Below are 15,277 nucleotides of genomic sequence, written 5' to 3'. Positions count from 1 at the left end.
GCGCACAGCTCAATGGGCTTCATTCACTCAGAGCCAGAGGAAGAGAGGCGTCTGCTTTCTCTCGGGACATGGACGCCTCTAGGGACCTGAACTTCCTGTCACACACTCTCATGCTGCACTGATCCTCTTTGTGTCACTCCCTTCCTCGTTTTCATTCAGCTCTCCAAACAGTTGGCTGTGAAATTATCGCTTCTTATTATTCATTTTAGGTGGAATCACATCACAATATTATTATTAGATTTTTTTTTAATGCACACTCTAAAAAATGCTGGGTTGTTTTAACCCAACTTTGGGTCAAATATGGACTAACCCAGCCGTTGGGTTACATTTTTACATTACATTTTTAACCCAGCATTTTGGGTTTGTCCATATTTGACCCAAAATTGGGTTAAAACAACCCAGCATTTTTTAGAGTGCATGTTTTGTTTGATTTGCTCCAATTGGGTATCAGTAGCCTCAGGATGCACTCTTAGAACAAATGGTTCTATTTAGAACCAGAAATGGTTCCATCCCCTGCTTCATATATGGAACTCAAAAATGGTTCTATATAGAACCTTTTTTTTTTTTTGGTAAAAGGTTCTATTGGCCAAGTATGGAACCCAGAGGAACCCTTTTTTTAAGAGTGCATAGAACCTTTTAGGGGTTCCAAATACGTAGCGCGGATGGAACCTTTTAAGGTTCTATAGAGTGTGCTTATAAAGTGTATGCATATGCATATAAATGCGTGTATATATGTATGTAAGCTTTTCTTATATAAATAACCTGTTACTGTCGTGCAGATGGTGTTTCAGTCTTTGGAATTCCAAACAAATCAATCTGAGCAGAGCTAATATAATCATTTGTGTTTATATGTGCTTTTCCGTGTGTGTGTGAGAGATAGAGGTCATGTGGTAGAATGTTCTTCTTTCTACCAAGATAAGAGTTGTATCTGTGGCAGTTTATGCACATTAGAGGCATGCTTCATATTCTCAACCGTCCATTATCTTTACCTCTTTTCTCTAGCCCTCATTACTCTGCCCTCCTGTCGTGGAAGTGTTTCTCTCTCTCTCATTGTATTGTTTGTTCTGTAATTGCATTGCTTCTTGTGGGTATATCAGAATGGCAGCATATGGGATTTGATCGGGTCTTTCTGTCTGTCTAAATGGTTCTGTGTGCAAAGGAGCGTACAGCTCATGTGTTTTTGAAGTTTGTCCGACTCTTTTGGGATGTTGTTGTATATAGTCAGTTGAAATGTGTTTAATCAAAGCCCTGTTTGCTGAAGAGAAATGTATGAGTTCAGTGCATGCACTTGTGCAAATACCATTACCATTTAAAAATGTGTGTTTTACAATGGTAAGATTGTTTTGGTAAGATTTTTGAAAGATGTCTCTTCTACTCAGCAAGGGCTGCATTTATTTGCATTTAAAAAGAGAGTTAATAATAATAATAATATTACAATTTGAAATAGCATTTCCATTTGAATATATTTTAAAATGCAATCTATTTCTGTGATGCAAAGCTGAATTTTTATTATCATTACTCAGTCTTGAAATCTATTAAAGGGATAGTTCACCCAAAAATGAAAATTCTGTCAGTATTTACTCACCCTCATGTTGTTCCAACCCCGTAAGACCTTCGTTCATCTTCGGAACACAAATTAAGATATTTAAGATATTAAGATCGCTCCTGCATACAGTCCATAGGCTTCTTGAGGGACTGGCTCTTGCTGTCCTCAAAGTCATTAAAGACATCGTTAAAATAGTCCAAGTGACTACAGGGGCTCAATCTTAAGTTTATCAAACGACGAGAACACTTTTGTGCGCAAAAAAACAACAAAAATAACGACTTTATTTCAACTATTCGTTTATTTCTCCCTCTGCGCGAGTCAGGTTACTAGTTTAATAGCGTAAGCTTCTGTTATTGTACGTCACACGCATCACACACACATGACCAGCGTCGGCCAATAGTGAGCCTACGTGTGACGTAGCTCTACGCAATCACACTACGTTAACTGACTTACAGGCTCATGGAGAAGGAAGTGAATAGTTGAAATAAAGTCGTTATTTTTGTTGTTTTTTTGCGCACAAAAGTGTTCTCGTCGTTTGATAAACTTAAGATTGAGCCCCTGTAGTCACTTGGACTATTTTAACGATGTCTTTAATGACTTTTCGGGGACAGCAAGAGCCAGTCCCTCAAGAAGCCTATGGACTGTATGCAGGAGCGATCTTAATATCTTAAATATCTTAATTTGTGTTCCGAAGATGAACGAAGGTCTTACGGGGTTGAAACAACATGAGGGTGAGTAAATACTGACAGAATTTTCATTTTTGGGTGAACTAACCCTTTAAGATATTTTTGAATTGAGAGCTGGATCACTCCTCCATACTAGTCCATAGGCTTCTTGAGGGATTGGAGAAAAAAAAAATGTTTAAGTTTGATTAGATTGTAACTTTTAAGAAAATCTTACTTAAAATAAGTACTTATCTCAAAAGTTATGTAATCAGTTTCTTTTTTTTCTTTTTTTTAAACATTTGTTTATTGTTTTTTCAGTGACATATCAAAATGAGGTGGTAACAATTCGAGAATCAAAACGAGTATCGAGTGTCAAGTAGAACTTACAAGAAAGGAAAAAAAAAAACCCACACAAAATGGTCACCCACTGCTAAATAAAAGCTCAATATGCTCACTTACAAAGAAACAAATAAAAACATCCCAGCATGCTACTAATTCGCATAAAAAATACAAAATAAATAAAACCTCATGTAATCAGTTTCTACAAAAGTTTTGAGTACGATGAATTTATTGGGCTTTACAGTGTTGGAACAACATGAGGGTGAGTCAATACGTCAATACTGACAGAGTTTTAATTTTTGGGTGAACTATCCCTTTAAATCTCATCAGTCTCACATCTTCAGTGTCGCATCACGTGATCAGAAAGATTCAGAAATCTTAAATTATAAAAATAAAGGCAAATTCAAAAGATAAACAAATAGTACTCTTTTTATAACAGCTAAATTATTGTTTATTATTAATACTCTGATCTGAAAAGATGTGGCAGTTGCTTGTCTGTGTTTAATCTGGTGCTTTAGAGCTTTTTAGAATGGTTTAGTAACTTACAATTATTGAATTGAATGCATGTAATTGCAGGTACACGATGAGTGTTTCTCTGACTCGCCATTCAAAAGGGAATTGTGCATTGAAATATTTTAGTCATGTTGGGCTGCAGAGGTGTTTAATTCAGATTCGTGAGGGAGGGAGAGAGATTACAAAGAGAAATGGTGTGTTTGTTTTGAAAAGGCCCACGCTGAGAATATTCTGTAATTACTCTTTCTGCTGAGAGACTTGCCAGAGAAAAAGAGAGAGAAACAGCATGTGTGAGAATGAAGGTGAGAGTCTTGACTCAGACCGAAATAGAGCGTGTCTGTGTGTGTGATTAACCCTCACCGCTCTCTTCTCGTCCTCTACTGTCTCTCTGTCACTGGGGTCACGCATGATCCTGCTCGACGGCAGTGACACACGACATCTGTCTGTCAAAGACATCAACCAGATTCAATATTGATGTCGCTGTTGATTTTCTTTACTTCCAAGCTCCAAAATGACATTAAAGTATCATCTATACAACATTAAAGTTTGTCACTGAAAGTCTTCATATAAAAACATTCAATCATGACATGATTAATGTCAAACCTTTTTAATGCTTTTAGGTGCTTCAATTGTCAAATTTGAGACAGTGTTTATTGTTGAGCTGTGGTTGTTTGTTGTATGGTTAGTTATTGAATTACTGCATCATCTATAACCCTCAGCTACACACACACACACACACTCGAAATTGATGCCATGTGTCTCAGTACTGTGTTTTATGTTCTTTGTCTCCAGCCATCTATAACTATGATGCTCGCAGTGATGAAGAGCTTTCCTTACAGATCGGGGACACTGTACACATTCTGGAGACTTATGAAGGTGAGACACACAAACACACACCTTATGTTTTGACTAGATGTGACACCGTAAAGCATCAAAATGAAAAGTGGCACATTTTTAACTGTTATATATTATGATGACCTGCGTTCATCAAGCTTGACCGTTCAACCCTTTACCAAAGCTACTTTAAGTAGGAAAAAAGATTGATACTTTATTACTTTTACAAATATTTATTTTTTTAAATTTTGGAAAAAAAAAATATTTTTCAAAATTTGGTCTCAGACAAGCCGCTATGGAATGATTGGTTAACTTAGGCAAAATAATATAAATGTTTATTTATATTATTTTATTTTTTATTTTATTTTGTATGCATTTTTATTTAATTTATTTATTATATTTTTATCTATTTTATTCTTTTTTATTGAAGCAAATAATTTTATATATTATTAACTAAACTAAAAAAGACATATAAATAATAAAAATAAAAATAAATAAATTAAAATAATAATAATAATATAATTAAAATATTAAAATAAATTAATTAAATTAAAGGAAAAGAAAAACACTGTAAACTTAAAGGTAATATTTGTCTTTTTTATTAATGTTTACATATTCATTTCTAGAAAATGGCAAAACTACAACCATAGTTTTAACAGTTTTTCAGAGTTGCAAGAATGAATAGAACAACTCAATATAAATAATTTGCCCGTGACATTTTTTGACCTCAACTTATTTAGCTCTCAGTGAGCATTTAATGATGAAAAATATACTTCTAACTATTTATGAAGAGTTTCACACACTTGTTTGCACCCCTATTCATGTAAAGTGTCTATTTCAGTCCTTTTAAGACCTCTAAACACCGATATGTCCTGATTAGACCTCTCCTCTTCCCTGCAGAATAACCTGATCTCAATAACACACACTTTAGTCTTGAATGATTTGTTCATAGCCCGCTCCCTCACTTCATATCTCCAGGAGATTTATGGAACGTGTCTTTTATAATCTCACAATATTGTTTTCTAGAGGGACACAGTGGCGTCGCTCTGTAATCTAATTGTTGGTATTTTCATCTGACTGCTGTGATATTTCTTGCTCTTCTCAGGATGGTATCGAGGGTATCGGCTGAGGAGAAAATCGAAGAAGGTGAGTTACTGTATGAAACGGTTCAGCTTCCATGTTGAATTAAATCATTCTGCAGACCTCAGCTTGAGTTTTTCCTTTGTTTGCTCATTTCTGATGTACTCTTCTGTGCACAGGGTGTGTTTCCGGCTTGTTACATCCATCTGAAAGAGGCCACGGTTGAAGGCAGTGGGTCAGTATGTTTATTTACATTTCCTGGAAGTTTGTATTTAGCTAAAAATAAGGAGGCATTAGCTGTTTTCCCAAAGCAACTCTTTTCGGCCACGCGTGACCTGCATCTATTCTTCATGGAGAACGCTGGTCTCAAATCTCAGGATTTGTTTCTTAATGGGAGATATGTTTACTAGATCTGCTTCATTCACTACTCAATAGTATCAAATAGGGCTGTGGTCAACCAAAGAAATCCGTCGACCAAAGTCTTGTCCTGCGCAACGATTAGTCGACCAAAAAAAAAAAAAAGACGGGATGTTTTGATTGAACATTTTTTAACAATTGTCATAGAGCATATAAAATTACATGCCTTATGATTACATAACTTATATATTTTATAAAGCAACAATGAAAAATCATCAAAGATGCATAAAACTATAATAATAATAATACAATTCTAATAATAATAATAATAATAATAATACGTTTTATTTATAACACACTTTTCATCCAAAGATCTCAAAGTGCTACAGGTTAAAAACAATAAAAGATAAACATTTCTTTAAAAAGAGAGAAAAAAAAAAAATAATAATAATAATAATAATACATTTTATTTATAACGCACTTTTCATCCAAAGATCTCAAAGTGCTACAGGTTAAAAACAATAAAAGATAAACAGTTCTTTAAAAAGAGAGAAATAATAATAATAATAATAATAATAATAATAATAATAATAATGAATTTTATTTATAACACACTTTTAATCCAAAGATCTCAAAGTGCTACAGGTTAAAAACAATAAAAGATAAACAGTTCTTTAAAAAGAGAGAAGAAAAAAAAAATAATAATACATTTTATTTATAACGCACTTTTCATCCAAAGATCTCAAAGTGCTACAGGTTAAAAACAATAAAAGATAAACAGTTCTTTAAAAAGAGAGGAAAAAAATAACATCTAAATTCTTTGCAAATTAAGTGAGGAGCTCTGTGACTGTCCTAGGCCTGTAGTGACCATCTACAGCCCAAAACACAGCATTGTTTTGGATGTTTGACAAGTTCAGTGGCAAAATGCTTTTTTTAAAATATATATATATATATTTGTGTGAGCACTAAGCGAACCAGATCTAAATGTATTATCTTCTTTGTTTTGGTCCAGAACAAAAGAGAACCAATCTACACCCTTAGTCTAATCACATCACAATCACAACCACAACATATTTTCTTCTCTATGTAGGCCGTAGGCAGCTTACTATGTTTTGGTACATATTTGCTTTAAACTCATGAAGATCATGTTACTTCTGTTATTGGTCTGATTATATCAGTGTTGGTCCCTGAATCCAGCCTCAGTGAACAACATCCTTCCCATAGACGTCTTACTAAAACAAGTTAGCGCTCCACCAGCCCAGCGCCAGCCTAATAGGAGATTTTCGAGTCCAAAATGGATTTTCGAGTGTGTTTCAGGAATATACAGTAATACACATGAGTGAGTGTGTGTGTGTTTGTGTGTGTGTGAGTAATTGGAATCGAGAGCAGAGCCCAGCTCAGATTTCATAACAGCTGTTTTGATGACTGATGCTGGTAATTAGTTTTCATTGGTATGAAGGGATCTGAATGACTCCAGGACCTCTGAAGCCCGTATTAAGCTGGAATTACTGACATGAATAGAGTGAGATGCAGTTAAACAGCCTATTGTTTCCCGCACAAGTGATATTCTTTGAAAAGCTCCTTCACTTTTATTGTGCTGCCTATGTTTATTCAATTTTTTTGCACTCTTTTCCCTTTCTTTCTGTCGCTAGACAAAAGGAGACGGTCATTCCTACTGAGCTCCCGCTGGTTCACGAGGTCACGACTACACTGCGAGAATGGGCGACGATATGGAGGGACCTATATGTGGTAACCCTGCATTTTGGCATTGATCTCAAGACGATCAAAAGTTGCAAACTAGACCCATTACACAAAGAGTGCATAGTTTTAAATTATGGCGGCAGCTTTCCGAATTATGACATCATCAAATTGACACATCATCAACTTCATAGTCAGGATTTGACAGGCGAGGCACTGTTTGACAAATAACTTATTTTTGATTTGTTAAAGTATATATTTACCCTACGATAGTTTTTGCTATGAAATTATCCTTGCATGGTGTTAAAACACAAACAAACAAGCAAACAAACATGTACGGGTGTGTAATATAAATGCAATCTGACTCTAAATGGCATTGTCATGTGATCTATGATGTCAGTTGCATCACTTCTCCACTAATTACAAATCTTTCCCTGAATATATCCTCTAAAACATTGCTTTATAAAATTTAAAAGTGATATTGATGTCAATTGTACCTTTTGTGACGGTTGCCCTGAAACTGCGTTTCGTTTATTTTGGCATTGCCCATTTGTTAGACCATTTTGGTAAAATGTCAAACATTTATGTTGTTTTGGATATTTTATTTGGTATTTAGGAGAACAGTAGAATTAAGCATGGTCAGATTTATATAATTGATTTTATTCTTTTAATGGCAAAATGTTCATAAATGCAAATTCTCCTGTAAAAAAAACTTATTTTACTTCATTTAGGAGCTTTACATTGATTCACTCCAATTTTCTATGAAGCAAAAAGCAATTAAAACATTGAAAATGTGCATCTTAATATACAGTAAGTTAACAATACCCCCCTAGTGTGAAAGTCTTTGTAATATCTATGTTGTATACACAATGTATACACAAATGTTTGCACAATTTTGTTGATATAAAAAAAAATCTTCCCATATGACCTCATGGGATGCACACTTTAAAATCTTGGCATAATTAGTAGGTCATCTGGGTGTTTTGGCAACTTTTTATCAATACTGTTCATTTTACACACTTTTTTCACTATTATCAACATGACTGCAAATACATAGTCATCATTGACCTCATCTAGTCAGCATTTTGATGATAGCACGTCACTCTTCATAGAACAAACATTCATCTGCTATGACACACTGCAACATTGCAATTTTCTCTAATAAATCTGATCCCCGTTGCCTCGGCGTGATGTTAAGAAGCTCTGACATGATATATAAATTAAATTTGTTTTTTTAAGTTCTCCAAAAAGAGTCTCATTGACAATTTGTAAACTCTTTTAATTGAATAACTAAGCAGTATGACACTCGGGGGGTCTTTGTCTGCAGTGATTAGGAGCCTTTACGCCGCAGCATGTGCTTTGACAAATTAATTACCACGCATTGCAGGGTTTTAAACAGACTTTGTGTTTCCAACAGGGCGACAAGCGTGAGATGTTCAACACGGTCCGAGACATGATCTATGACTTGATCGAGTGGCGCTCCCAGATCCTGTCCGGCACACTCCCGCAAGACGAGATGTCGGAGCTCAAACAGAAAGTCACCTCCAAGATGGACTATGGGAACAAGTATGAACACACTCCCACACACACACACACGAACACTAGCTGCTGACTCATTCTGATTGGGTTATGGTACAACAGGGAGCGCTTGAGCGACTGCAGTACGTTACATAAAATCTGACTTTTAATGAGAGCGTTCACTGTTGTATTACTCTTCATTTTTTATTCAGGGTCTGTTTTTGCTTTGATGATATTCTTAATCAGCGGTCTGTGCCGTTGCTCATACTTGGGTTTAAGATTCCTTAACTTTAAGTATTAAATGTGGATGCTGTCTGATGATTTTTGTCTGGAAAAACGATGAAACATGCAAAATGTCCTTACACTGAAGGGCCATTAAGTGTCCACCGTTTTTTCTAAGTATGGAAGAAAGCCTTTTTGTTTAATGAAGTTCAGTGAATGGTAAAAAAAATGCTACAAAATACAAAAAGTATTATTAAATTAAAATATTTTGACTGCAAATACCAGTTTACAATATCAAGCATGTATTTGTGTACAGCTAAAATACAGATGACACCGGATTCCTTGCATATTCATATCCCACTCTTATGTCAAAAGATACATCCATAGAACATCCTAGCAACTGCATAGCAACACCCTGGCAACCACCTGGTTTTGACTTTTGCACGGGCAAGTGTTATCAGAAAAAAAACACTCCACACTGCACTGTGACATTGGATCAACCAATGGTGTTAGTTTGGGGCGGGGCTATCAGTTCAGCTGACCAATGAAAAACACGGAAAACCTGTCTGAGTGGTTTTGCAATTCCATTTGGGTATTTACAGTGGTGCAGACTACTTTCTGCTCATTAACCACATTGTGTTAATTTAAGTGTTTATCTGTAGGAGGAAGTCAGTATACAGATGAGATTATAGAACCGCTGTGGTCAGGAGTGACACAAATACACACATGTACATCTCTCAGTTCTCAGTTAAAGTCTCTGTCTTTCTCAACTTGGTTTGGGTGAAAGGTCTTTTATTCTTACATAAGTGTCACTCAAATTCATAGAAATCAACTCAATGCACATAGCCGTTTTTCCAGTTCCACGTAGCAGATGATTTCGTCCAAATTGATTTAAAATGTAAAACCAAGTCTGTTTTAAAATGTTTCTTACTGTGTCTTTTGTGTGTGTGCTTGGCAGGTATTTAGACTTGGATCTGGTGGTTAGAGATAAAGATGGGAATATTCTTGATCCTGACCTGACCAGCACTGTCAATCTGTTCCGAGCGCATGAAGCCGCGTCCAAGCAGATTGAAGCTCGCATCCAAGAGGAAAAGGTAAAGGTTCATCCTTTATGGCACAATAGAAACATTCTGCTTTTTTTTAAAAGTCTATGCTTCATTTAGATTTCTATATTTAAATGTGTTTGTTTGGTGTTCTTGGATTGTTAATCTGGAAGGCCTTAGAGCAAACGTTATACTCGCTTAGGCGCTTCGTTTTGCATTGTTATTTTGGTCATCACCACCTCCTGATGTTTAATAAACACCTTTAATTATAACTGTTACTTCATTTAAATGTGTGACTGTCAAGCACAACCACTAAACCACATAAAAAAGTCCCTGACCGCAGCTCTCAAACACTGTCACTGACGTGTGAGCGTTTACACAGGAACAGAGAGTGTGAGACTGAACCATCTCACTTCCTATCTTGCTGTGAGGCTCAATGTGACACATGGCTGGGTGAAAAAAAATCTCAATATTTTTCAACCTTTTGACAAGATGCAATGTATATTATTATTTTTTTCCGAATCAGAGGAACCATTACTTTCAAACAGCCTTTGCAAACTTACAATGTTTAATGCAAGAAATACAGCAAAAAAAAAAAAAAAAAAAAAAAAAAAACCATAAAAAATATAATTATTATAATTATACAATAATAAATTAAATAATTTATTTAAAATAATTATGAATGATTGAATGAAGTTTTTGATGATGAATGGCTATAGTTAATGGCTAAAATGAAGAAAATATTCATTATTATAGAAGCAGTATTGGTGATACTGGCCTTCATTCGTAGTACTTGGTAAAAAATTGCCATTAAACTTTCTTTGTTTCTACATTCATTTGGAGATTCATTGTGAAATAATAATAATAATCTACACATGCAAATAATGTAATATATTCTGTAATATATTGCTGAAAAATGAGAAATTAATTAATTTTTAATGACAACACTAATATATAATTCAAGCATGTTTTCCACACTGTTTTCAATAAATGAATACAAGAAATAATTATATTTATTTTTATCAATTAAATGCGCCTTTATACTATAGTTATTTTCAGGGCTGTGCAAAAATTAATTGCGATTAATCGCATCCAAAATAAAAGTCTGTGTTTACATAATATATTTGTGTGTGCTGTATATAATTATTTTGTATATATAAATACCTATGCATGCATGTATATATTTAAGAATTATTTGCGCTTAAATTCTGTCTATATATATATAAATACATAATCTAAATTATATAAATATAAATATTGTATATATGAATAACACATTTTCTTAAATATATACATGCATGCATAGGTATATATATTATTAAGTATTTATATATAGTATTTATATATATTAATAATTCTTAAATATATACATGCATGTATATATTTAAGAAAATGTGTTATTCATATATAAAATATTTATAGAATTTAAATTATGTATATATATATATATATATATATATATATATATATACAGAATTTAAGCGTAAATAATTCTTAAATATATACATGCATGTGTGTGTTTATATATACAAAATAATTATATACAGCACACACAAATATATTACGTAAACACAGACTTTTATTTTGGATGCGATTAATTGCAATTAATTTTTGCACAGCCCTAGTTATTTTATTAGTAGTATTTTTATTAATTTCATATTTATATTGATTTTATTTTTGTACTTTTTAGGTAACCTAATAGTCAAATGCTCAATAAAATCACAACAAAATATCTATGATGACATCACTCAGCTCTAGTGTTACAAGAGTCAGGGCTTCTTTAGACAGAAGTGTGTTCTCATGAATCTTCACACACACTTATGGCCAGTCTATGAGGTTAACATCTCTGTTTGACCTGTGTGTTCTCACAACGCCTCTCTAATGACTGTTGAAGCACTGTAGTGCTTTTAGATGAGTCATTCAGCATGTTAAAAACTGAGCAGGTGCTTCCCTTGAGACAGGAGTTTTCCTTTAAGATCGGTTACGTTGAAGGAGACGTTCACCCAAAGTCGAAAACTGTGTCATCATTTACTCACCCTCATGTTGTTCCAAACATTTTGAGAACACTGGTGACCTTTCCCATGAGACCCTACCCAGATGTTCACTGTCCCTGAGTCTCTTTCACCAGATACAGATTGCATAAGTGAAATAGGGCCTGTCTACACCTGATCAATTAATGTCTTTTTGCTGATTGAATAGCTATCTGATTCGATAAAACAATTCCATTTACACTTGACCGCATAAATGTCTGCACAAAACTAATATATGAAGAGTTCAGCTGCAAAAGCCTCTAAATACCATTTGAAATTTTCTTCTTTAATGATGATTTTTATCAAACTTGTATATTTAAGTTCAGTAATTTCACTTAAATAACAATTAATAGGTAATTATCATTACCATTTAAGTGAAATTACTGAACTTAAATATACAAATTTGATAAAAATCATCATTAAAGAAGAAAATTTCAACTGGCATTTAGAGGCTTTTGCATCTGAACTCTTCATATATATATATATATATATCCGATCCTCAATCCCTGCGCTATATGCTAATTTAGCCGAGTTCACGTCAATGAAATCAACAGATATGAGCTGCATTTTATTTATCATCAGCTAATTTCAAGATCAAAGACCGCATTAGGAGAGAGAGCGGATTCAACACTGGTAAGATAATTTAGTCTCACTACTTTTAATGAAGATGATTGTGTTTTAAGGTTCTGCAACTTAGTTTCAGTTTCATTTGATGCTGTAGGGCTTTCATATCTGGCTATAACATGTCCGATCGGCCCACGTTGCCCAGTCCACAACACACCTAATGCAACACAACAGCTCATTTTGCACAGAGCAATTTAACACCACCTACCAGCTTAAACATATAACAATAAAGACATAGAAATATTTACATTTTTTTTATTCAAATTATGTTTATGCTTATATAAATGTAATAAATGAATAAATGCAATTGCAATAAGACATTATTAGTATGTTACCATTCAAATGTATCTTTTATCTGCATAAGCTGCAACTGAAGTGTCATTTAGATGTATTTACACTTGTCCAGTTTGGAATCGTGAAGTGATTTGAGTGCGTTTCGGCATTTACACCTGGTCTTTTCACGATCGAATAGCCATGCCATCAGAGAACACGCAAGAAGTGACCAGTTGTAAAAAATCCCATGAATTCGTTGAGACTGACAGTGATTAACGCCTGTGTAATTAGTCTGGCTGACTTTGACTCGAAGCACATTTAAAAAGATTGATTGCCATAGTTTTTATGGATTTATTTCTTTTTCAGTCTCAGAAGCAGAACATGGATTTGAGCAGGCAGGCGAAGTTTGCCTCCACACCCTCGTTTGCCTTGTTCGTCACGCTCAAGAATGTCGTGTGCAAAATCGGAGAAGATGCAGAAGTGCTGATGTCACTCTATGATCCGATCGAGTCCAAGTTTATCAGGTCAGCGCACACACTTGGATGCATGAGAAGCCAAGCAGTCCTAAACATAGCGGTCAAAAAATTACTTAGTTCAGATATGTAAAGTCATTTTTTTAACATTATTTAATATTATTATTAGGCAAGGCAAGGCAAGTTTATTTATATAGCACATTTCATACACAATGGCAATTCAAACTGCTTTACATAGAAGAAATTAAAATAATCAAAAGAAATCAGAATAATTAAAACAGTTTAGAATAAAAAATAAGAAATAATGAAAAATAAAAATTATGATAAATAAAATACAGTAAATTAAAACCATTTAGAATAAAATGAAGTGCAGTATCAGTCGGACGAACAGTCATTAAGGAACAATATTATTATAATTATATTTACTTTTATGATTATATTTAATTGTAATTAAATATATTTAATACTATAAATTAATTAATTTGACCTCACCCTCATTTGGCAGCCATGACATTTTACACATTCTCTTTAGTACATCAACCCCAGTGTTAGTACCATACACACAATTCTCAATGGTTTGTTTCAGCAGTGAATGGTGAATTTTAGTATACTTTAGTGTGTTTCACAGAGAAATACATTCGCATTTAGCAAATTTTTTTTTTTTTTTTACCCACATGCATTACAGCTGTACATTTATCAATATATGTATTACTGGGAATCAGTCCTATGACCCTGACTTTACCATCTGAGCTTTTGGAGAAAAAGTCTGTAGTAAAATGAATGCCATTAATATCTTATATATTTATTTCTACATTTTCTTGCAGTGAAAACTATCTTGTACGGTGGTCCAGCTCAGGTTTGGCGAAAGACATCGATCAGCTGCATAACCTGCGTGCCGTATTCACGGTACTTTTTATTTTCAGCTTTACTTTTGACCCATTTCAGTCAAGATTATCATGTTTTTAGTTATCACTTACGCTGTCCTCTACTAAAAATGCATGTGATTTTGTTGGATATGTGGTTATGATAATGCCATGTTTTAAAATGGCAATTCACTACCAGGTTTTAGAACAACGCTAATTTGGGGCATGTGTGCGAACCGCTAGGCCACACGTGAAAGCCTTCACACGCATGACCTAATTTGAACACTTAAATGTGTCGTCCTGTTCATTACCGGCTCGTTCCTGGAAACATCGTCATGTAAATGACTCGGTTACGGCTTGATTCCATTCGTCTGTTCCCCGTCTCTTGCATTGTTCCTTAATGAGTAATCACGGTATTATTGGGTGACACTTTAATTCGTGTTCATCAGTCGTGTTGTCGAATTGGTAATTAAAGTGTTGGAGAAAGCAGCATCATCATTAACGCTGTAAAGGGTAATGAGCTAACGGTCATTAAGAAGATGCTGCCTGACTTGTGTTGTTGCACACAGTGTGTGTGTGTCCATGTACATGTGTTGGCATCTGCATGTTCTTTAACAATGATTTCCTATGCTGGAAACTGACTTATTGTGAACATTTCTAACATATTATTATAAACTGTCACCGTCCCACAGGTGGGACGTTTGCCACTATATTTTTAAAATAATAATATCTTAGTAAATACCTTAAATAATATTGACAAACTATATATCATTTGAAAGCTTACAATCTCTAGTTTCCATATTTGGTGACTGATTTTCAAAATATATTACAGAGGAGCCATAATTTATCAATATGCAACAAGAATATTTTCATACTCATAAAGGCCCTTTCACACTGAACGCGATTTTGACGCGCGAATAATTCGCGCGATGGTTTTATTTTTTGATCAGCTGTTTGTGTAATGAGTGCTTCCACACCGAACGCGAATCTGCTGCGGCGAAAAAACGACTTTTATTTTTTTCGCTTCGATGTCGATTTTTGAGGCGAAAGAAAAGGCTTCAGCCAATCATATACAGGGAAACAAAGGTGACGTGACCGCAGCAATGACGGACGGACCTTCTGATTGCTTGTGTGTCGAGTCTGTGAATGAATATCTGAAACAAGGACTGGTGGGACGTTGTGCTCGTTCGTTCGTATCG

At 34.4% G+C, this 15,277-nt stretch overlaps 1 protein-coding gene across 2 annotated transcripts in view; it reads left to right on the top strand.

Moving 5' to 3' along the window:
* Nucleotides 1-15,277, top strand: part of dock1 (dedicator of cytokinesis 1) — a 269,281-nt gene that overhangs the window by 24,812 nt on the left and 229,192 nt on the right. For both annotated transcript variants that reach the window (XM_089122368.1, XM_039651460.2), the window contains exons 2-9: nt 3,856-3,939; nt 5,003-5,043; nt 5,157-5,212; nt 6,987-7,083; nt 8,450-8,598; nt 9,731-9,866; nt 13,109-13,266; nt 14,040-14,121. In XM_089122368.1, the coding sequence (XP_088978494.1) occupies nt 3,856-3,939; nt 5,003-5,043; nt 5,157-5,212; nt 6,987-7,083; nt 8,450-8,598; nt 9,731-9,866; nt 13,109-13,266; nt 14,040-14,121 (803 nt within the window). The remainder of the gene's footprint in view (nt 1-3,855; nt 3,940-5,002; nt 5,044-5,156; nt 5,213-6,986; nt 7,084-8,449; nt 8,599-9,730; nt 9,867-13,108; nt 13,267-14,039; nt 14,122-15,277) is intronic.

The sequence above is a fragment of the Pimephales promelas genome, chromosome 17 (genome assembly GCF_988280905.1).
Source record: "Pimephales promelas chromosome 17, fPimPro1.hap1.1, whole genome shotgun sequence".
NCBI classification, from domain to species: Eukaryota; Metazoa; Chordata; class Actinopteri; order Cypriniformes; family Leuciscidae; genus Pimephales; species Pimephales promelas.
The sequence above is the reverse complement of the archived record's forward strand: the minus strand, read 5'-3'. Positions and strand labels throughout refer to the sequence as shown.